At 42.8% G+C, this 25,596-nt stretch overlaps 1 protein-coding gene across 1 annotated transcript in view; it reads right to left on the bottom strand.

The window, feature by feature from the left end:
* ANAPC2 (anaphase promoting complex subunit 2) overlaps positions 1-25,596 on the bottom strand; it is a 649,174-nt gene that overhangs the window by 597,461 nt on the left and 26,117 nt on the right. The window contains exon 2 of the mRNA XM_069609853.1: positions 23,426-24,048. Within this exon, the coding sequence (XP_069465954.1) occupies positions 23,426-24,048 (623 nt within the window). The remainder of the gene's footprint in view (positions 1-23,425; positions 24,049-25,596) is intronic.

Raw genomic sequence — 25,596 nt, 5'->3', positions numbered from 1 at the left:
CCCGGACCAAACGGGCTACGTTCCGGGAAGGAACACGTCCTGGAACCTCCGCATACTTCACCACGTGATAGATGAGACAAATCGACTGCAAGACGAGAGCGTAATAGCGTCTTTGGACGCTGTCAAAGCTTTCGACTCTGTGCGTTGGGAATGGCTGATGGGTGTACTCGCCCACTTTGGTATCGGGGAGGGGTACCTGCGATGGATCAGGTTACTATACAAGGAACCCAGAGCAAGGGTGAAAACTGGGCGATTCATTTCCAAGGAGTGGAAGATACATAGGGGAACCAAGTAGGGGTGCCCGCTATCGCCAATGTTATATATTCTGGCCCTAGAGCCATTTGCGGTATTCCTTAGAGCAGAATATAGAGACACCGGACTGGACATAGATGGGGAACTCAACAAATCTCGCTATACGCGGATGATATTCTCCTATTTGTAAGCAAGCCAACCACAAACCTACCCTGCCTCCTAGAAGCGATTGGGGCGTACACCAGGCTTTCAGGCATAGCGATTAATAAAGAGAAGTCCCTCCTCTTCCTATTGGCGCCCCGCACCTTCAAATATTTGGGTATAGGGATACATCATGACACCGCCGATACCCATGCATCCAACACGCTTGTCGCTATAGAAAGAACACAGCAGTCAATGACCTTCTGGGGGACACGCCCACTGGGAATGATGGGAAGAGCAGCCCTCCTGAAAATGGTGGTGCTGCCCCGCCTATTATACTTCCTCACGAACATCCCATACAGCATACCCAGGGCCTTTTTCACTAAACTAAACACAATTACCGTTCATTCCTATGGGGGCGGGGAGGGGGAGAAATAGGATTGCAATAAGGACCCTGCAGAAGGACTGCGAAGAGGGGGGTATCAGACTACCGGACTTCGAGAAGTACTACTTAGCGGGGCAGCTGCAATTTGCAGTAAAATGGCTGGGGGGAAGACGAAACAATAGACACATGCATTTTCCAGCCAGCACTGAAACAGTATTACCTAAGGGAAATACTATGGCTCGACAGACCCCGGCTCAGAACCCTGCCGAACATGCTCAACATTGCAGTGGACTTATGGAAAAGAGTGTGGAAACTCCAAGGGGTAAAAGAGCCGCAGTCAACGCAAATCCCTCTAGTGGGTCTCCTGGGAGGGAACACAAATACACTAGCAACATATCGAGCACACAGGGAGGCCAAAGGTGTAGCAAAAATCGGAGACCTGAGAAGGGAGGGAAGGTGGGCGGACTTCCACGAAATGGTAGATGAATATGAAATAAATATGGGTCAATTCATCCTATATAACGGCATGCTGAGAAACATCACGAGAAGATGGCCAGATTGGGAAGACCAGGATGAGGAAATGGCATTAGACGTATGGTATGACATTGCAGAGGGAACGCACACAACCTCCAGGTTGTATGAACAGCTACTGAAGGCCAAAAACCCACAGGAACAACACACGAGGCAGCGTTGGGAGGAGGAGGAGTGTGGGAGACCCCTCAGCGATCAAGAATGGACCAGGGCCCTACGATATCCAAAAAAGGTATCTAGAAATGCAAGATTTAGGCAGGCACAGCTATGTAACGCACAGAGCGTATCTCACACCCAAAAAGATGAATAAAGTCCAGACAGGAGCCCAGAGCGGGTGCCCCCGCTGCTCGTCGGAAGGAGCAGACATGGTACACATGTTCTGGTCCTGCCCAGTGATACAAGAGTTCTGGGACGGGATCAGACTTAGGGTAGCAGGAAGCGGACTTCAAATCCAGGCGGAACACCCCGAAAAGTACCTACTGGGCCTCTTCTCGAGGGGGCAAGCATGAATCGCATCTGGCGAAGATGAAAGATTTAATAAGTATATTGGCCAAGAGAAGGATAGCAATGCCGTGGAAGTCAAAGGAGGGCCCGCGTGTGGAGGCATGGTGGTCAGACCTTCAGAAGTGGACGCAGGCAGAGACAGTGGTGTGGACAAGAGCAGTGATAAGAGGAGAAGGTGAAACTGCGCACAAGTTGATTGCATCGAACACACTAATGCAAGACCTCTTTGGCCACCCGGAGGAGGGAAACTCTGAAGATCCTTCGGAAACAGAGGGTCCATAGGCGAAATAGTAAGGCCAAGCACGAAGCCCAAGAATAGAATATTATGCGTACCAGACCTGGTGCTCGACCCAACGGGAGGTCCGGACTGAACTAACAAGGTCGCTGGGGAAACTATGAAACTACAATGGAAGGGCAAGATCCGTACGAAGTGCCAATAAGCCATTTATGCTAAAGTTGTTTGTATGTTATGTGTTTTGTTGTTGTTAAAAGAAAACAAAGAATTAAAAAAAAAAAAAAAGTTAAAAACATGCAAGTACGTCCAATGACCCACAGTGATCATGACATGTTGCAAATGAACATAATTATGCAAAACAGACCAACCTTTCTAAAATGGATTCAAAAAGTCAAAGTAGAACCAAACAGAGGTTGACTAAAATTAAATAACCTTGCTGTGTCCCAAATTGCAGGTCAGTACTGCACAAATGAAAGCTGTGTGGAATATCAAGATCTACTAATTCAATTTGTTGAAAAAAGGCATGGCTTAAAACATACTTCCTTAATGCCAAAACACAAATTCGATCTAGAAATATGAAAGAAAAAATGACGAATGCGCGGCGAAATAAGGAACGCTACTCGAGTGGATGCCATAGATTTCAGCATGCAAAAAAAAAACACCTAATGATGCAAAATGGCGCAGAATTAATGGTGGGAAAACTTAAAAATAAAAACTTCTTGCGCATAATTAACAGTGAGAACATACCTCAAGCGGCTCTCCAAGTTAACGCGATAGCGGAAGTGGTATGGATTTCACATTTTACCAACTTATACAGTCGAATAGGAAAAGTCTGTATTGTCGATGCCACCAAACTCCCTCATTGGGATCTCACTTTCCAAAAAGAAGACATCTTGAATACAATCAATAAAGCAAGTATCTCAAGGGCCCCTTTAAAAATTAAAAATAACTGGGCGGACTTCTGCTACACGTTATTCAAGAGGATATCCACTCACTGTTCCTCTCCAAAGTTGTGGAAAAGTGCGGTCATCGTTCCCATTTTTAAAAAGGGAAATAGAGCTAACCCCTCAGACTATACTGGACGTCCTGGGTAAAATCTATTCATCCCTCCTGCAATAAAAGCTTGTTGAATGGGCAGTTAGATCAAATCACATTGACATGAGACAGGCTGGATTTGTAAAGGCGTTGGATGCTCTTTGAACCTTTTGATCCTAAGTCTGCTTAAAATGGAGGCCCTGCGAACCAACTCAAAGATACACATTGCCCTCATTGATTTTTCATATGCTTTTGATAGCATTAATCGTGAAAAATTGTGGGGAAAAATTGAAAAATGGGAGTGTCTTTCAAGCCTATTTGGCTGCCATCCGTGAATTACATACTGATAATAACATTAGAATTCTGCTGGACCAAAAAGGCTCCCTATCAGCGCTGATTAACACCAACAGAGGCGTCAAACAAGGGTGCCCCTTGGCTTCAGTCATCTTCAATCTCTTTCTATCTGACATTGGAGAAACCTTTGCTGGCGTTCATTCTTTTCCACCAAAAATTAATGGGACGCACATAAGTTGGTTACTATATGCGGACGATTTAGTTTAATTGGATGTCACACCGATTGGCTTACAAAGAAAAATACACGCAGTCGAAGCTTATGTTAAGAACAATGATTTACAAATAAACAAGAAAAATGCGAGATTCTAATACTTCACAACCTTAAGACAACGAACAAAATCAATGGTAAAAAATTCAAATAGGCGAAGAAACCTTAAGGGTTGCATCGAGCTGCAGATATCTTGGCATGCAAATCAGTGCAAACATTAACGATGGCCCATGGGCTGAGATAGCTAAAAGCAAATGTAGACAACTAGCTTCTCAAGCTTATGTCCCAAAAAAAAAAAAATATGGAGCATTTTTCCTGAAGCCGGTAATTAACTTCTACCGTCAGAAGGTTGTTCCTATAGTTATGGGGCAGAAAATGCCCTCAGATGCTCGAGCGAGTTGTGGGCAACGCTTGAGAACATATTTCGGGTGAAAGTGCTCCAATTGCCAAAAGGCACATCAACAGCTTGTATACGTCACAAACTTTCCTTAATCTCAATTCATGCAAGGATAAGTTGGAACTTGCTGTCCCTGTTTAGAAAACAAAGGCTTTGGAGAACATCCCGCAATTTGAAATTCTGAATGTCTCAAAAGCTATTAATGGATCCAACTCATTGAGTAGCTGGAACAAACGCTTCGATGAGATGTTAAAAGCCCTCAACATCAATACACCCTACATTCCAATCCAAATTTGGCGGAAAAAAAAATGAATCTGCCAAAACGATTGGAATGAAACAGGTGAATGAAACAGTTGAATCAAGGAGGTCATGCAGACTGATGAAAGAGGTTCCTGGAGAAGCCAAAAGCTTCGGGAAATTGCAAAGTTATGTTGACCGCTTCCCTGACCAGCATCAAAGACAATTGTGTATGCCATTCCGTCTCAAAGCATTCTTAACAAAAGAAAGACTTCGAGTGTGGGCAAAATATGCAGACATAAATCCAGAATGCAGATTTTGTGCATTAAAAGACGAAACTCTGAAACATCTGACCTTGTTTTGCTGTAAGTTACGCACACAAAGAACTAGACATCTGGGCCCGCTACTTCGGAAACAACCGACGCGATCTGCTGAGGAGTGGTGGACGGTAATGTTCGATGGCGTCGACCAGAAACTGGTTTTTGCAGTAACTTACTTCTTAAAAGGACATAAAAGATCTGCTAGCGGCAACCAGCCCTTGATATTCTGACTCAACCAAAAGCAGTCAAATGAATCCAGACAGGATGTGGGATGATGATGATGTGTGAAAGCTAGTGAACTGTAACATGGAGTCTCTGCTTTCTTTCTGGTTTATTTTATTTTTTTATTTTGTCTCTTTTATTTTTCTTCACTTTGCCCTTTTTTTAAAGGTTTTGTATAAACCAATAAAAAAAACATTGATGTTAACTTGTTAGGCAGAGCAGGTAATCTTCAAAATGTGTATCAATTGGAGCAAGGAATACGTTTTGTAGGTGTGCAGGTTAGTTACAGTGCGTTTTCCCCTCTCGCTTCCAGCTTTTCTATCCAATATGTTTCCCTAACTCCGTTTCCAATGTTCCTACTTTAACATGCAGATACACAACCTCGTCCTAACCCTCTCCACCCCTCCGACCCCCACTGGTTGTCTTGAGGTGGCCTGTGTAGATAAAGGAGGCATCTCCTGCCAATCAAGGTGGGAGGGTTGTGTGTATGCAGCTTCAGTGGCCAGGTGGATTGCACTTACAACATCCGGTAGCTATGTCACATGAAGGTCTGGAAAGGCAGGGCCATATTTATTTCACCCCTGGACTTGGTCATAGAATAGGATGGGCGCACAGTGCGGGAGCTTGTCCAGGGGCACACCGGCGGAACACAGCTGCACATCAATTGTTTGGAGCTCTTGGTGGGTACATTCGCTATACTGTTTTTTTGATTTTTATTATTATTATTTAGTGTTATGGTTTAATAAACCGTATAACACATTAAGAACAAAGCAAATACATAGTCGTGACAACAATATTTCAGACAATTTAACACTAACAAAAATGGAGATAATAAATTGTGGAATTAAAAAATTATCTAGGACAATTATTTACAATATCAAAAATGATTTAACAAATAAAATATCGTTAGTGCTATTACAGTACTCAATTGTGCAATCTCGTCATGGGATACATAGCTAGACCATATTCATATTTTTGGCATCATAGTTGAGACACCATCAAACATTACAAAACACCATATAAAGTCGTCAATCAGGGCATAAAATACCACACGTTCATTATTCTTTTTTCAATTTCAATCCACATGTGTTATGGAGTGCAACACGTACAATAGTACATTCTCCTGAAAATAGGAAGCTCCATGTTTGATCAGATTGGAAATTTACAATCGAGTATCTTAATCTCAAATATCCTTTGACATAGACATCTTGTAATTTATTGCAGTGAAAAGATGTCTGAACGTCTCAATTTCAAGACTGCCCAAGCGGCAAAGGCGCATCTCATAGTCAATTTTCCTTCAGGCCCCAGTTCTCGAAAATGTAGGGAGTAAATACAGTCTAAGGAATAGTTTGAATTTCCTAACCTTATAGTCAAAATGATTTATATGAAATTGTCAAGGTGTATCCACGGAAAGCTTTGCTGGACATAAAGATGATACTTCCTTGATCTCCCCAATACTGCCGTACATATACCTCTATCACAAGTTTGGCACATTTTATCACAAAGTTTTCATTTTGTGTAATGGGATTATTATCCACAAAGTCAAAGTCTATATCTGAAAAAAAGATCTTACATGATTACACCACTCTGTCAAAGCATTACCCAATGGACAGCATTCCAATATTGTTTTAAAATTATAAAACCTCTAATCTGATTAGGAGTAATTATTTAACATCCGTATATAGAGGATACCATAGTAGTCTTTCTTTGTGTACGCAATTATATGGTACCCAATTCACAATTAATCCCCTCTAATGCAGTACCTTTAGGGAGGCCCAGAGCAAAGGTTGCCCTCCAATGTCTTAATCCAGCATGTTTCCCTATTAGTCATTATATCCAACCCACAAAATAAACTGGGGATTAGGCAGGTTTTATATATTTTCAAAAACCCCGCTATGGAGAAGTCACCTTTATGTCTAATAAATCTCATTATAAATTGAGATCTGATTTCTATTTTTTTATACATATTCTTCTAGTTGTAAAACCTGCATAGTATCAGAGAAATACACACCCAAATAGACAGGATCAGACAATTTCAATTGTTTTGCTCTCCATTTCCATGTAGGGCCATTTCTCTTACAAGGTCGCAAATTACCATAATTTTATTTTTTTGGTAATTAGTGATCAAACTATTCCTCGTCGAGTATTCACAGAGTGCATCTATGCTTCTTTGCAACCTTATAAACAATAAAAAGTGTCAGCATAACCAAGCCAGCCAATTGTTTGCTTATTTATTTTTCAGGAAAATGGTAACATTTAGCTATAGTCAGGCCCATATCAGAAACACATAAATTAAACAAAGTTGGAGCCAAGGGGCACCCTCGTTTCAATCCAAAAGGAGTATCTATAGAGTCACTTAGGGGACCCTCATGGTCCAACCTAATGTGTACACTTGTGTTGTTATAAATCTCTCTAATTAAATGCAGCAGGCTAGGGCTTATGTTCCATTTCTTTAGTTTCCACACACAAGAGATTGTGATCGACTGTCAAATGCACTCTTGAATTCAATGAAGAATATATACAATGCCACTTCTTTCTTTTTCAATACTTCACATATCAAATACGCTAAGGCCCAAAGGTTTGGAGTAGGACCCATACCTTTTCTAAATCCGGATTGTTGATTCGATAATAAATTATTTTTATCCACACATTCATCTCTGCTAAAAATAGTTTACAGAATATCTTTGAATACATGTCGGTCAAATCAAGCAGCCTATAATTTTGAAGGATTATCCCTAGCACACCTTAAATATCGGGATTAAAATGGACGCTTTCCAAATAGTGGGTGTAATCCCAGTTTCCATTATAGTAGTGAAGATAGTACCAAAAGTTTTAGACCACAAAACCAGGTCATTTATTATATAGAATATTCGTACTCCCGTCGGGACCTGGTACTCTCAAGGGTTTTAATTCCGTAATTATTCTTTCTAGGTCCTCATTATCAAATGAACAATTATTCTTATTAATGGTGCAGTAATCCACCAATGCTGGGGTTATCCCCTCTTTATAATTAAGTTGCCCTATATAGGCTTGCCAGGAGTGCTCAGAGATTCAATTAATCTATTTTCTACTATCAGCGAGATTGAGTGTGTGATTCCAATACAGATTCCAGAATAAAAAGCCACCCGTATCTTTTATTGTCTTAAATACCAATAACCAGTTCTTCACCAATGTGGAAGCCTTATGTCTTCCGACAAAATTTCTATATTGCGTTTTAAGTTCAGTAATTCTCTTATCCAATACAGATTGCTCACCACTATCTCTTTTCAGACTTTTTAGTTCTTTGTAGTGTCGCCGTTTTTCATTAGCTATTATTTTATTGTACAATTTCCCTAACAGGTTGCTTTTTGTCCCCCTTTTTTGTACTCTTTGTACTGTAAAGGAGGCATGGTATCACAAGTAGACACTGACACAAGAGTTTTAAGTTTCAAAACCTTTGTTAGATTCAAGGGGGTTCGGAAAACTCCTGTCTGGCCCTATAAATAAGATGGGAGTAATCCCGACCATCGAATAATAAAGAAACAGTCCTAGTCAGTCTTAGTCAGCGAACACAGTTAGACCGCTGGCTCTGCCCTCCAGAGCCTTCTTGGCCACTGAAGTCCGAGTCACAAGTTCACAGGTTTAACCTCTTGTGTTCCCATCACCCATGTCCAGGTCACCCTTCAAGCTTCTACATAGTTCAAACAAAATGTTTCTAAGTATCGTATTTTGGTCGCAGTTCACCATAGGTTCCCCTCAATCAAGCTCAAACCTTTTCTCCTCGGTGGGGTTGCCTTCTCCAAGCTTGCTTCACATTCCTCACATGGGATTCCCTCCATCGGGTTTGAGACACCTATTGTGTTTTATTTTAGCTGTCGAAGACTTTTGAAACGGGGATGATTGTTGCTCTCACCTACACATGACACTTCAACCCTCTTTCTTTTTTACTTGCCCTTTACATATTTTCCTTCAGTTCCAATGTCTCTTGGAAAATGTAGTTGCTACGTACGTATGACTTGCTTTCATATCAATTTCTCCTAGATCAAGTCTTTCAAACTTTGCTTTCATGCGGTTTTGTGGTTACTTTCTTGCTCTCGCTTCCCGCTGCCTCTGCAGCTTTAAAACATTTCACAGAGACTTTCGATTGGGCAATCTCACTTCGCCGGACCACTCTGCTAATTTGCATTTCGAATTCACAGTTCTCAACAATGGATTTGCTTTCTCTTGCAGCTTATATGCGCTTGCATAACCTTCATCCCACAGATACTGTTGCAAGCATTTCAATTAAACACAGACCCAACTTTCTATGCTTCCCTCAACTCACTGGTTGTGTTAAGATGATTTCCGTCTTTCGCGCCTTTGATATAGGAGTCAAGGTTGTTACCACTGTGGCTTCTGCGCCTCCCCAAGTCTGCCATTCACCTGGGAGGGTGGCTGGTAACCTTGTAGCACTCGGAAGACTCTTTCTCCCTTCCAGCTGCGCTGTTGTGCGCAATCCTCACAGCCTTTCGGAAATAACAATCTCTCTGGGGGTTCACTGGCTTCCTGTCCCTTCGGTTCAACCCCTCGATTTGTCGCTCTCCTTCGCCTGATTCGCCATAGCCCTGGAGGAACTGCTCCCTCTCGTGCAGACTCAGTGTTCCACCTTTTAACCATGTGGGGAGAGTGAATAGGTATTAGGTGTGCGTGATTAAAGTTAAGTGCCTGACCTCGTTAGCGGGACATGGCCAGTGTATTGCATGGGTGGTAATCCTTTTAGCCTTGGACCTCCTCTTTATCGGCTCAGTGTTTGTGTAAGAAAAGTTGGGGTTGGGGGATTTGGCAAGTTGGAATATCCTATAAAATAGGATTGGCTAGGGGCATAGGGAAGGGGGGAATACTGTGTCTCGCCATCAGGTGTCTCTCCCCTACTCCGAGAGGACTCCTCAACCAGGTGATCCTCCCGCATTTGTCTACCCCCAGGGTCTGGATCCAAAGGCGATGGCCGTGCCCTGGCCACCCGAGTAAGGGATCCCCGGGGTCTGAGCAGTGAAACACACTCTGGTTTTTCACAGTACATAGAGTTTAGCCGTTTTGGATGCCCACTCAAATTCCTCAGCCGTTAATCGGTCTCATTAAAACATCTAGACTTGATTAGATTATTAAAATACTGCACATATCTATTCATTTTATTAATCATCCAGTACATCCTATTATCCACAATGTTAATCCTAGTTTGTCCCATCATTGTTTCCATTATATCAGAGGAAAAGGCCTAACTAGCTTTTTTAACCGGATGATCACCAAGTGTGTTAGGGATTAGCTGAAGTTCTCCCACTAGATGAAACATAGAAACCGGGAACTGAATTTAATCTATTCAAGAGGATCTTCTACCCACCTACTATGTGTACAGGTTGGAGCAGAGGTACCCCTCATTTGTGTATAATTGATGCACACAATTGATGTCAATAAAAGCAGACCATATCCTCTTTGGCATGGTGAATGATCATAGCGCCAATTTCATTCTTGGACCCGGTGACATTAACCAAACGATTCAATGTTTTTCTAACATGCTGTTAATTTAAACCCCCCACTATTAAATATGGAACATATGGTTTATCCCAGGTCCATTTGTCTATGATTTTGTCTATTATTTTTTTCAAGCCCTTCAATCAACACCACAGACACTACATCATCATGTGGGTTATACACATTTAAGATGGGTAACCTCTGCTCTTTTTCTGCAACTTTGACTTCCAATGTCCCTGCTAGGATGCATGGAGAATTGTCAGAGAAAACTTGTACCATTATCTTTAAATTATTTTTTTGCCCCCAAAATTAAAACACCATGAGGTCTGCCTTTTAGATTTCTTCTAGCTTTCTTTGGGATGATACAGTATCCATCCATTGCCAAATCTTTCATTAAACAAGTAACCTGTAAAGCGAAAATATCTACACTATGTATATATTCTAGTCCAGCTTGATTAGATAAAAACGAGTGATGGCATCTTGAATTCCATGACAAGAATTATAATCTGTCTTTGTGAGTTTTCTGTCAATCAACTGCCCAACAGCTATTCATTAGAGCCTTATCCCGTGATCTCTTTAGTTTAATATTCGGGTGTTTTGATAGCTCTTCAACAATACATTTGACCAAATTGTCAATGTCAGTTGACCCCTCTCCATCCATATTTTTGTTAACAAAGGTTTGAGCAAGAACAAAAAAGTTAACAGTCTCCGGGAGAACTTTCATAAAATCATATCCTATTTCTGTGAACTAAGTCACATAGGTCAAGACGAGTTCAGCAACAATGGGAGACACCAGATGAACAATTGTCAGTTGGGTTCTTGTGCAGAGAACGTGATCTCAACCAAGGCAATATATTTACTTATCAGCTTTAAATCTGGGATTTGATTGAGAAGTTTCTATATGTTTTTCCTATTTAGGAACGGGCTACACGTGGTAGCAAAATTATCTAAGATCTTGAGGATAGAAGTGTTAATTCCTGTGTGTTTAAGTATATCTTTCAGAACCTTTTCCCTTCTAATGTTATCAGGAATCTTTATCTCCTGCTCATCTATTATCAAGCCCATATCATCCCCAGGGTCACACTGCTTCCATGGGGTATAGGAAATATGGAGAATACCATCCTTTGTTTCTCTCCGTTACAGGTACTGCTTCCATACCACCTTTCTCTAGCAGGCTCAAAGTTTCTTGCAAAAGGAATGGATCGGGAACTTTTAACAAATGGTTTCCCAGTGGATGATTCGGAGGTCTCTGAACGAAGGGGAGGCAGTAACCCTGGGCTATGGTTTCTAATGCCCAAGCTTCCTAAGTAAAGCCTTGCCATTCTATCAGATGCTGAGACATTTTGCCTCCCACTGGGGTGTCGTGAGTCAAGACCTCAGAGAGGTTTTGAGGTGGTTGAAGCAGCGTCTGATGGTAAAGGTGCTGCCGCTTGGGCGGGCTTTGCACCTCTCCTTCGTCCACCATGAGGGAATCTTCTTTGGCCTCTTTGATAAGCCATTACTCCCGCTCTTCCACCCGAGGAGTAGAAGCGAAAGGATCTACCCCTCCAGGAAGGTCCACTGGGGTGAAAAGGCTGAGGTTGCCTGATGGCGGCACCTAGAGACTTGGCTGCCGCCTTTTAGGTCTGCAGCTTCTCAAGGCCTGTCAAAAGGCATATTAAGGCATCTAGACTGCACGTCCGGTGCCAATCCCGACTTCCTTAACCACGCAAACCTGCGCATCACTGTGCTTGCCGCCATGGCTCTGCTGATACTGTCAGCAGAATCCAAATCTGACTGTAGGGACTGACACATGGCCTCTTTCCCCATCTGTTACAATGGCTAGGAAGCCATCTTTTTCTTCCCCTTCATGAATATGTTCAGCCGCCATGGATACACAGTCCCATAGGGCGAAGGTACATTTTGCAAGGACACATGTAGAGTTGGCAGACTTGAGAGCCATGCTCCTGGCAAAAAAGACTTTCTTTGACCAGGTATCCGTTTGCTTATCATCACAATCTGGTGGAATGATCGGATAGGCAGCTTGCGCCACCAGGCTTTCTGGGGTAGGGTGTTTAGACAAATAGCTGGGGTCACTACTTAACGGTCTATATTTTTTTGTCACATTTTTATTGACTGCCAGACTTGATTCTGGCGCTTCACAGTTTGTACTTACTCTTTTTTGTAGAGCAACATGAAATGGTCGAATTGGATCCCTTGGAGGACCTTTGTCCAGGATATTAGTATGGTCATCCTGTTCGAATGGGAGGGCAGGCCTGCTCCGTCCCAGAAAATCAGTGACCCTGGTCATTAATTACCTGTAAAAGGCATCTGCCGGGTCTGGGTCAAAAGGAGGATTGTCATCTGAAGGATCATAGTCTTCAAAAATCTACATGGGAGATTTAAAAAAATCCTTTCTTGGCAATGGTTTAAAGGATTTTTGAAGGCAACAATGGTTTCGAGCTAGATGCCGATGGAGTCATCGCCAAACTTGATTTTGGCGTCGATGAAGTCAGTGTCTTCCACGCCGATGGCGTTGATGGTTCTGACGTCGACTTGTCCGTGACAGACTTCTGACTTGACTGAGTCTTCAATGATTTTTCATGGATTTGAGGCCTCGAAGGCTCTCAATGAAAATCTGGCCTCGGTCCCAGGCTCAGGGCGCGTAGGATTTGGCTCTAGCCCTTTCCTTACCGGCTTCAGAAGGCGCGGTAGGAGCATGGCCTACTTGCTTCAAGGGAGCCTGTCTCTCGGAAATTGTAATAATTTCCTGCCTGAATGATTCCCTTTCAGCCGGAGTAGAGGCCTTACTAGTGCAAGATATACTCCTCTCTGGAGAGGAGTCGGACGATGAAGACAAAGTAGGCAATTTATGATGCCTTTTGTTTAATTTTCTCATTGACGACGAGGAGTGGTGAGAGCCACTCGGTGACCTAGACCCTTTAGTAATCTTCTGTCGAGGAGAGTCGCCTCGTCTTTGGAATGTTTTTTCGACGGGGTAGTCAACGGGGATTTTTTGGGGAGTCTACCTACCGCCAATTTCCTTTTACGCTCCTACAGAGCTTTTCCTGTTATCGAAGGACACGACTGACAGGCCGAGGTCATGTGCTCCACACCAAGGCACCACAAACACACGATGTGAGTCCATTAGCAACATTTTAGCACCGCAGTCTTGGCATTTCTTAAGCTCGGTCTTCAGGGTTTTGTCGGAGCCGAAGACAAAGACATTTTCACAACTAGGAAGTAACAATATGAAGCGCGCCGTAGTTTTCATAGCCATAGCTTACTCCGAAAAACCATACATACCTTCAATGACATCATCCTCGAGACGGAGGCCCTCGACGGACATCGACACAACTGCATCGACGCACAGCGCCTACTGCCGACATTTTTTGCCAAAGCAGCTGAAGCTGGATATAGGAGAGATCATAGATGAGGAACACGTGGGAGGACACAATCAATTTGAAAGAGGCATTTTTCCAATATAGGCAGTGTTCACATCAGGCAACACTATAGAAAACGACCTCTTTGCGGAAGGTGCCTTAACACATCACATACCTGTTACTTGCTATTTTTCTCGCAATTTGTCTTTGTTGGGAATATTAACCTCATTTTAGGGAGTAATATAGATAAGTATGTCAGTTATCTAGAGCCCTCCCTGCATTTTTATTAGATTCTAACAAGCAGGTACTAACCTGGGCCATTCCAAAACATCCATTAATGTATTATGCAAATATAAAAATCAAAATTGAAAAGTACAACGATGGAATTAGTATTGCTTGGATTATGAGCATTCAACAAATAACCTTTGTTAAAACTGTGCAAAACGGGATGCTCCAGATAAGAGTTTGAGGTGGGAGTATTTTACTCCCTATTTTTAAACTTTGAGAGTAAATGTGATTTTAAGAGGGTAAAAATTACTTTTCTCCTTTGCAAGAGTAAAATGTATGTGACATCCAGCCGACGTGTTCAAAAACTGTAATCATTACTATGCGGCGGCTTTCTGCATTGTGACAGAATACACCTTTCATTATTTATCTACGGTCTGGCCATTTGTGATAGCTCCTGTATATATTTAAATGTTGAAAACACAAAAACCTAGCCAATTACATAGTAAAGCAAACGTGAATTGTATTTTGTGTTATTAGGTTCAATAGCAGAATTGTCTTTTGATATTTAATGAAAGACCTCATTCTAATGGTATGTCAATGTTATGATACAACAGTGCAGAGAGGCAAGGACTCCATGCTAAATTCTATATCTAATCTTATGGTCATTTATATAGCGCTTTTGGCAGAGCACTGTACATAGAACATATTTATCACAATTATCACCAAACCGAAGTCGGTACTCCTTTATCGACCTTGAAAAGGATGAAAGGCTGAGTTTGCCTTGCCGGGATTCGAACCTGCAACCTACAGATCACGCACATATCGCATCAAGGAGTGCTCAACCAGCTGAGCCATCCTATTGGCCAACATCCTTCAGCGGTCGGTTAACTGAGTATCAAGTAAGGTATAATAATCACAGTGCCTAGATGTTGGACGAACCATCCATGATGCGCTACATAAAGTTAAATACCTATCTGGATTATCACATGGACAGTTTTTGCTGAGTTTCTATTTCAATTACAAATGTAACTTTCATTTGTTTGTTTTTGAACAGCGCTTGCACTTTCTGAAGAGTCAGGTTTTGGATGTTTTAATTGTAGTCTTGAAGATTTGAAAGGCTAGAACACCTCCGATTGGTGTAATGACAATCACTCCCCCATGAGCAAAGACTTTGCTGCCACTGACCATTTATAGTAATGTGCCCCATTGACTGCAAGGTTGAATGGATGTAAACTAGATTGTGGACAGTCATCATTTTACACACTGTTTTTATAACTAGAGTGTAAATTATAAGTGCAAAAATGATCTGCCTTAGCATGATTATGCACACAGCACAGGAACTCTGAAACATACAATTGTGCAATACTGGTTGCTTTCACTGGGGAAAATAAGCATAATGTGTTAGAAAATATGAATTCTCAATTGTGACTTAGTTTTCCATCTTATTAATTTTACAATCCTAAAATGGTAGGAAAATAAATATGCTTCTGTTTGCTCCATGAGCCCCAACACAGCAGAAGCTGAATGGAAATAAACCATTCCTTTTATCACAGTGTGCTGTTTCTTTTTTTTAAAAGGCTTCAAATACATTCTGTTTCAGAGGTTTGTATCATGGCTAGCAATTACATCCATGTAGATAAAAATCTAAAGAAGCCTTCCTTTGCACTGCCCTCTACTCTAAGCTTGTGTGTAAATATACACAGGAAAATAATAAAACAGTCATATTTACAAGATTTTCATGCGTAAAAAGGCCTGGTACGCACCTTCTCTGGAGGCCTGCGTGGTACCTACAAGCGATCTTCTTTAGAAAGACACGTTTTGTGAGGGAATGTAAAACCATCTTGGGTTAGCGAGATTGTGATTAGGCCTGTTCCACCAAACCAGGCGAGTCTCTAACAACCCAACGCCACACGGCAGCGAGACAGCAAGGCATACGCAAACAGGATAATCAAAAGGACACACACCAATCCTTGTTGCATGCAGCCAGGTTCTTTTAACGGCTTTTGGTGGGTAGGGGGCGTGGCAACTTTTAAAACCGGTATTTTCTTTAAGAAATAGTCCACAATGTACATATCGTCAGTCCAAATGGTTGACTTTCTGAGTTCTGATGAGTAATAGAATACTTGTCCAAGAGTACTTCACATATATGCAATTAAAAAGGCATGAACTCCAGCAAACACAAGCACCAGCCAAACAGCACTCGTTGGTGCGCGCAGCAAAGCTCTTAACGGCTTTTGCCAGTCAGGGGCGTGGCCACTATGAAAACAGGTATTTTCTTTAAGAAATAGTCCACAATCTACCGTAGTTCTGTATCTTCCAGGGTTCAGTTCCCCATTTCAAAACGTGCCGGTCAGTCTCTCACCAAGGGCAAAGTGGACTGTTGTATCCCAAGAATGGGCAACGTATCAGGAGTTGGGTAAATCAAAAATCTAGAAAGGACGAGGTGCACAACATTGGATCTCACTAACGACTTCCAGCATTATTGCTGCAGACACAGATATTAGTGACACAGGAATATAAGACAGAGGAATATAAGCCAAGCCTGTCTAAATATTGAGACAGAAAGGAACTCCAGGTATCTGACGAACTGCAGCAGCTGGAAGCTGGATAAGAACTTTTTTTTTGTTGAGAGGCTGAACTAGAGATGGGGTCTGCTCTTGGTGGACATGTTTGCCTCCAGACTCAACAATCAATTGCTGACATTTTTTCAGGTGGGGACCAGATCTGCTGGCAGTTGTCTCAGATGCTTTACTGCAGAGTGGGGGGCAGGGGGACATAGTATGTGTTCCCGCCATTTGTGATGGTGGCTAGGACACTAGTGATGTGTTAAAACGGTGTGCGGAGCAGGTGCTGGTAGGGCCATTTGGAAAGACACAGGACTGACATTCAGCTCTGCTGAAACTTTCCTTGGACTTTACAATCCGACTGTTCCAGAACCTTGTTCCAGAACCCTCTTTTTCTGAGGCTCACGCAATCGCCCCATCTGCTAGTGGAGAGTGGTCTATTGACTCTCACACCATGAAGAGTTTCAGGGCACGCTGCCCTGTCGCAAGTCTTTCAGAGAAGGTGAGCAGCCTTATAAAGGGGCAGTTGGGTCTTCATCACACAAGTATTATCAAGCAGCATAGTCTGGCATAGCTGGTGTGTGTAATAGAGGAGGAACCGTCTCGGCCCCTCTAGCACCGTTGCTTAACTTTCTAGTGTCCCTTTTGGAAGGGAAGACCTGTAGAATGGTTAATCCTTACCAATCAGATATTTCTCTGAGGTTTATTGGGTTGACAGGGAGCCAGTGGGCGAACATCTGCCAGTTTGCAGGTTGCAGAAAGGCATTAGGATGCGGTCCCTGCGGGTCCGAGGTATTCCCCCTTTTGGGACATTAATGAAGTTCAAAGTCTCTTTTCTATCTGGCCAGATAAGGAGAGCCTCTAGAGGATGGCATTTAAGCAGACGGCTCTCCTATGTTGGTGTCGTGCTGGAGAGTTTCCGACCCGGGCCTTGGATCTAGGACTGGGAGATCTTGTTCCCCAGATAGAGTTACTTTCCTCATTTCAAGGAGGACCAAAGGTTTGTCTAGATCAGTATCTTGTCCGAGTTTCCCAGATTAACCGAAACTGTGTGTGGTGCGCGTTGTGATGAATTCTGTGGAGTCATCATTCACTCCCCGACCAAGATCTCCTCCCATATGACCAGTGGACGACAGACACTACCTGATCCTGACCCTCGGAGTGTTATTATGAAGGAGGATCATGTGGGAAGAGACAGTTGTTGTGGGAAGGCGGTGACCGCATCAGGAGGAACACAGTATTCTTCCCTTTCTGGAGGAAGAAAAGCTCATAATTCCTAAGTTATTAATGGCTTGTTGTCAATATACAAATCCCTCCCACTGTAAAACCCCAAATCCTCCCGCCCCCCACTGTAAAACCCCAAATCCCCTTCCTGCAAAACACTCTTGGCAGATTACCATTCAGGCCTCATATACGCATAACACACACATCTAAAATCTCCTGTCTCTGATGTTTTTCTTGTAAACAAACATACTATGGACCCCAACTCGCAAAAAGCCTCAAGCACTGAGACGAGAAATAGGAAGAAGGATTTAATGTGGACTGAACGAAACACCAAGCTAAACATGCAGACTAGTTGTGGTAATGAAGTCCGGGTACGCAGGAAATTTAAAAATGGTGTCCGCATTCACAGTAGAAGGAAGCAGAACCGAGGGATAAAACAGCAGCAAAGGAATGAACCGTGCTGGAAAAGGCAGGCACTTTGAAACTGCTGCTCGCAAGCATTACCTGCCGGAGTGGTGCGAGTCCTAAAGAGATACTGCAGGAACTGTGGGCCAACCACCTGAGAGCCGGCGGCAGCAGCAGAACTACTGGGTACGCAGATGTGCCGAGAAGCAACAATTTTACCAGCGGGTGAACATAGAGCTGTCAGGAGAGATGAGAGAGGGTCTGCAGAGTGAGAGGGGTCATCACAGAGAGGAAGCTTCACTACAGCAACGTGTCCCGGGTTCGGGTGCTACCAGTTACCAGCGAGTCTGCCTAGAGCCATTGAGGATCCCGGGGCGTACAGACAGGCATGTGAGCAATTAAGACACTGTTTTCAATACCAACCAAGTAAAATACAAAGACAAAACTTGAACAAGTCTCCATACATGAGATATTGCTGTGGAGAAAGTTGGAAAAAGTAGTACCTCAAGCCAAAGACGTATGGATACAGTGAAGTAAGACAACTGTGCTATATTAAAAGACAGTAAGCTCAAAGAAGTAGTCCTGGTACAAGAAGCTCATCGGGCTGGTGAAGATAACCTGGAAGAGAAACATACCAAGGGATCTGCAAGGCTCCAGAGAGATTCCTGGCAGGGGAGTACACCAGGAGACTATCTATAAGAAACTGTTGTTTGAAAGGGACACTTTTGCCATCCTTAGGAAACTGTTGATTGAGAAGGACACTTGCAATCCTACATAAATAATCCAGGGGAAAGGAACCACCCTCTGGATCCACAAATTTCTCCTAGGAACAGACTATTTTTGATGGATGCATCTACTTGCTTCAATTGTGAACACCCTTTGTCAAACATAAGTCAGAGACCTTTTTCCTTAGACTTTCAGTTGTTCCTTTTCAGTGCAAGTGTCAGGTTAGTATGTTTTGGACACAAGGACATTTTATATAATATTTATTACCAGACATAGACTGTTTTTAAGTGTTAGTTTCCTGGGTAGGGAAACTCTTTAGGATAGGAACAGAGAGGCCTTCATCCAATTATCTTAATAAAGATTTTTTAATTTTGAGGAACTTTTTTGTACAGATATCATGTACTTGTACCTTCGCGATCTATTTTGAAAATGCTCCTTGTACTTTTTGATTCCTCCCTTAATGTATTTCTTTATTATATTGATATTTGTCGCATTAGTGTAGGCCAACACGGAAACACTGAGTTCCTCTACTCCGTCTGAGAATCTTGGGAAAAAACGCACACCTGTGCCTGCACTGCTTGCGCCAAAATACGTGAAAGAATGCGAACCCGATGCTTGGAGCACGAGAAATAGAATTTGCAGGTGGGATTGAACCCAAGACTTTCTAGAATCAGACTATACAGTGGGCGAATCGCAAGCTTACAAAGGCCCGGATTTCAAAAAGACTAAGTATAGACGCCGAAACACGTGTAATCCACAAAGGGCTAAAACCTTTAACAAAATAAAAACAAACTAACCAGAGATTTGTTTGGAATCATTCTTTCACGTATTTTGGCGCAAGCAGTGCAGGCACAGGAGTGCGTTTTTTCCCAAGATCTTAATAAAGATGTCTGATAAGGAAAACATTACAACTTTGTGTCCGCCTCTCATTTCTAACCCCTCACAGCGGTCTGAAAGTGTATGAGGGTGGTACAGCAGGAATTGGAAAAGATGATAGAGGGCAGTGGATGACAGCAATATGGAGGTCACAGTTATCTGCTTTCTTATCTGACGTTAGGACAGGTGTTTTTTTTTTAAGAGATAGAGGTCTCTCTATTCTGAGCCCGCTCAACTAGACGTACTATGGTGTTGAGAGCTTTCAAAGCAGAAGCAAGGCTGGAGGATGTCATGAAAGCAGCAAACTTGTTGGACAAGTCAGTTTTTAGAGACATATCTGATGCCAATTAATGAACAGGCATCATTTATAGCAAGAACACTTTGAACGGGTATGCTTGCTTCCAGTCTTGACTTAGAATGAACATTTTCCAGAATAACTATAGGAAAGTCCTGATTCTATTACAGACACAGAGGTAAGAATTATCCCACTCAATGTTTACTTTATGGCGCAATGCTGCGCGTATGCTCAGTAATCTGCCTGTGACTGATGTCCTTTGTTGACGGGTATTGTATCACTGTTTTATATGAGCTGCTAGTGATTAATGTACATTTTGATGGGGATCATCTAATTTGCTAAACTCTGCACTGTCTGGCTCTTAAATTTACAATGAATTATCTCAAAGTTCCCCCCTCTTCCAATACAAAACTTTATGTTCCGTTTTAGGAGCAGAAGTGAAGCCTTCTTGAGTGACCGAGGTAAGGGACAATGCCAGTTGATGGGGTGTTCAGTCTATGGAATTCAGGATTTGGATAGCAGCATTTGGCTCTGAAGAAAGAGGGATGTAGGAGGAAGTCCTGAGGTGTAAGGCCTAGCAAGGCGATCGTCGAGTCGTGATTTTAGGTTTGAACTAGATATTCCGAGCTTGCAAAATCTACTAGCCCACTCGCATTGGCAAGCAGATTTTATGATGGGCGAGTCCCATTTGCACAATATTTGACCTGGACAGTATGGGAATGTTTACCATATGTATTTGACATTTACTGCAAGCAAGCCTTCTTCCTCCTACACACCCTCTCCCTACCATTCGCCTAGGGACTCCATGCAATCCCCTGCATGGTCTCCTCATCTCCATTCAACCTCTTCCCACACTATACTGACCTATGCCCCCTCTCCACAATGAATATCTTGCTGCCCCATCTATACCAGGGGTCTATAATTCAAGTCCTTGTGAGCCACAACCACAAGATGTATGCAGAGTAGCCTGTCTGTAAAATAAACTCCAATTCAGGTTGACAGTGTTCACACTTATTTTTGCTAGATATCCTCGATATATGGAGTGAATTTTGCTCTTGATGGCCGAAGAAGAGCGGTAGTTGCCTTGATTGTTGGTTGGCTTGTTATGGCGGGCCACCGCAGAGAACGGTCAGTCTAACCGAACAGTCTCTGGACACCCAACCATTCTCCATGGTAGGGGTCTGCAAGCTTTGGATCTCAAGGTGCTTTGGGCTGCATCTTCCATCAGTCTCAACCAGCATAGTCAATGGTGAGGGATCACTGGAGTAGCGCAAATCATCTGGAGAGCAGCAGGTTGCAGACCCCTGCTCTATGGTCACCCTCCAGAACAAGCCTCTTCTTCATTCAATTCAACCACCCCCTCCACTGAGCCCTCCTGCTCAGGTCACTCATCTACCTTTCACTGTCCTTCCACAACTCTCTGTCACATAAAAATCGCAAAAACTAAAATTGTAAACTGACTCTATTGCCTATTAGCTAAACCATGTTAGAATTTCCGTCAAGCCCTCTCTTCCTCGCCATGGAATTGGGATTTCAATTTTGGACTTGCATCTTCCTTTGATCGTCGTTACCCTAGTCAGTCTTTCACTCCTTCCCATCTATGTCTCCAGACATCCAACAGCTAGCGCCTGTCCCCTCTTCTCACTATCACGTCTCACTATCGAACACTCTGCTCCCTCTTTGCACCACCTCTGCCATCCCCTCCATTGTGGTGTTAGGGAGTCAACATGACCAATACTCAAGAAATTGGCAGCAGTAGCTGTTCATGCGTCGCTCCTCCCAACAACCTTTAACTTTCCTCTGGTCTAGTTTAAGCCCGTTTCAAGTTGCCCACTGTCATACACATTTTGAATAAACCTACTGTTGACCCCAACAATATAGCTTTCAACCCGTCTATCTCTTTCGTCACAAGTCGAATTCCAATATACAACAACATCACTATCTAGACTCTGAGGCCACGTCCAATTTGATTTGCACAGCAGACAACATGGAGCCAATGCTCATCCATGTCTCAACTCTTTGCAGCATGGCTCACTAGTTTCATCTGCCATAAATCCTCATTCACCCTCATCTCTCGGCAGCTTTGACACTGCTGATCATCGCTTCCACCTTCAAACTCACAGAGCTTTGCTTTCAGTTCATCATACTCACTTGTGTAACCTCCTACCTGGCAGACTGCTTCTTCAAATCCTAAAGAAATGCAATATTTTTTGTTTTTAACACCCTCCTAGTAAGGACCCTTCAAGGGCCTGTACTAGGAGCTCCCCTTAAAACCTCAAACCTTCTCCCATCTATACACCCTACAATTTAGGTTGGGTGATCTTGTATGTAAATATGTGCTCTGTAGAGCGCTTTGGATAAAGGCGCTATATAAATAACACATCATTCTCATTAGCATCTTCCGATGTGGCTTCTCATAGCAACCATTTGACGATATTCAAATCTTCTTCACCTTCAACCCTGATCTGTCCTCTTGCATCACAAACTGCCTAGCCGGTATCCGTCATTGGATGGCAGTGCTTGGTCTTAAGCGAGACGCCTCCAAAACCAAAGTGCTCTTGCTCCCAGGCTCCAAAGCCACATCCATTCTCTCCTCTCTAATATCCAATCCCCTCAACAACATTACTCCATCCACACGACTAGCAATCCAGGGTTTCTCTTTAACAGCAACTTCGAACTTTGCACTAACACCGCCACTGCTACTGCAACCAGACTCAACTTCCTAAACAATAATTGCCATCTCACCTTTCACCCTACCAAAACACGTGTCACTAGCAGGCCCTCGCCAGGATAGATAACCGCTCTAGCCGCCTTGATGGCATTCCCTCTCTACTGATTTGTTCCTCTAAACAAGGTATTGAATGTTGATACGCATAACCCCTCTACAAGTGCCGATGATCCTCGGGTGGCCTTCATACCGGGGGACGGAAAGCTATAAATTGAAAACTGTACTCTGCTCCAAATCCTTATCGTTTTTAAACCTACACGTTCCCATTGTGCTGCCTCCCGCGTTTGACCAGTCGCACTACTCATCACTAGAATTTCCTACCTCCAGAAATGGTGGACATAACAGAGCATAATTTTACGATCGCTCTTAAGAACCACCTACTCACTGAGGAGGATAGCCAACAGTTTTATAGTGCCATCATCGCCCTACAACGATCCCCAACCACCATCGCCACAAGATTACACAGCTATATATGTCTATCAAAAAAGGTTTTAACTGAAGATATATTTATTGTCTTGTGCTGGCTTCATTTACGGTTCCTAGCTTTCACCTCATCAACTTCCGGTGTAAAATATTACTCATTATAGCAGAACTATATAATTTACCTCCTCTAGCCATAAATGCACCCTTTCTTGACAAAACTATTTTCATTTTACAAAAACGAATACGGCGGGGACAGTACTTGTGAGAAGTTCTTGAGAATACTTACAAGATTTCGTTTAACTGCTGAAATTGCTCCATGGCCGTGTGACACCAACACTGCTCTTTGCAGCTGTTACAGCCGGCGCACTGCGAGTCTTCAGCACCTCTATCCTCTGTATCACTCCCTCGTTCGTTTTCATTTATGCTGCTGTCAGACTCATCCATGTTGTCATCAACCCTTTTCCTGCGCCTCATGTAGATCTTAAAAGAGCGGCTATAAAATTGCTGGATCATGTTCTGAAATGCTTTTGTAGATGAAAAGAAAAGGATGGCTTTAAACATTGTGTAAACTTTCTCCCGCAGTGTCTGTGACCCTGAGCCAAGAAGGAGTCCCATTTTAGTCCACCTCTCCAGGAAGTCAAGGCTATTTAGATATGGATCTAGACGGCATTTGAGCAGACGGAAAGCATCAAGGAGGAGAAGAGCACACTGTGGCTCTTCAGTGGTGTTTTCATATTGATTGATGCAGTTCCAAAATTCTGGTGCAATGTTTGCCTGAAGGTCAGTCTGGAGCACTTCGGTAAACCATTCCTCAACGAAGGAGTGCAAGCCATAAACCTGTAAAACTTCCAATGCAGCTTTCAAATCAGCTTCTCGGAGCGCATCAGCAGGAGTTGATCGAGATGCTGCCTGCATAAATCGAAAATACACCTTTTATATGCATATACATAAGTGAAATACAGTTTTCTAACCAACCTGGCAGGGTAGATTTCATCACACTTAACAACAATAGATGCAAACTGAAGCGAGCACATGCATTCATGATTGGATTAGGATGCCTCCAGCAGCCCTGGTAGTACAAGACTCCAGTCCAGTTCTAACAGTCATAAATAGTCCCCTTCACAGACACCACTATGAACACCTCTCTGCTCAGAAGCACTGCCACAACTTCTAAATCCCTTGCTCAACTGGTGCGTCACCAGGGAATGGGTCAATCCACTCTCTGAAACACCTTGCTCAGAATCAGACAACATACAAAGTGACAGTGCATGGGTTAGGGTAAGAATAAAGGTAACTGATGTTTTCATATAGTGGTTGCTGCCCTGTTAGCGAGCATACATTTGTGGTCAGGGCGATTCCAAAACTATCCGTCACGTCATTGAGAGAGATTGAGCTCCAACGCATGATAACGTAGGGCCATTGATCGAGTGGTCCGGGTATCCCCTGTTTATCTGTTGACAGATCACCCTGATCACAAATGTATGCCCGCTAACTTAGTGAACACTAGATATTGGATACTCAAGTCATCCCCAAATGTATGCCCGCTAACTTAGTGAACACTAGATATTGGATACTCAAGTCATCCCCATCGCAGTTAAGAGCCCATCGGATGCTCGACTTCACAGACTTGGTACTGCAGCAGTACCTCTACATCACAGGACTAGCACCTACACAAATTGGCTTTCGATGCATACCTGTTTACCAGAATCATGTTGCTTTCACAGTTTGCCCAGGTTCCACTTCCTAGCAGCAGCATTTGACATGAGGAACGTTCACTACTATTGAGATCGTTAACCTTTCAGGATACAATGTTTTCTCAACAAGGCAATTTGTTACATTCAGCACCACAGATTGGGTGATGCGTATCTTGAGAGTGTGGATAATTGTGTCACAAAACTAACATCACACAATTAAATGTAGGTTTTAAACTTTTATGATTGTTTGGGAAACTTTCGAATAAACGCAAAGCATTTTCCATTTTGATAATGTGAGCCCCGAGGAAGAGAATCATATTCTCGAAACACGTGTCTGCTCTTACAGCTCACCTGATTCCATGGCTTAACTTGCCAATTCTGTTCTTCCAATTAAATTGGTTTCAACAAGATTGTATTTTTGTGATTTGAACTTACAAGAGGCACATAAGAGACTAGATTGCTTTATGATTGATTCAATATATGTGGAATGCCAGGGAAGCACTCCATACCATGATCTAATCCCATGCGACACTGTTGGATACCATTTTATAGCCCTAGCCCATTGATCGGTTGGCATTTTCCCACCAATTCCTTGTTTGAATATTCACATTCTGAATACATTCTAGAACAAATCATTAATCCCCATCGTACACCCTTGGACATCAACCATATTTCATGTTTATATAATTAGGATAGTCGGGCAGCCAAATTCATAGAAAAATAAATTAAGCTATTGAACAATATATCTTATTATTATTATAAT

Source organism: Ambystoma mexicanum, chromosome 8 (genome assembly GCF_040938575.1).
Source record: "Ambystoma mexicanum isolate Mex_15411 chromosome 8, UKY_AmexF1_1, whole genome shotgun sequence".
NCBI lineage: Eukaryota > Metazoa > Chordata > Amphibia > Caudata > Ambystomatidae > Ambystoma > Ambystoma mexicanum.
Note: the sequence above shows the minus strand (reverse complement) of the source record. Positions and strands in the feature narration are given on the sequence as shown.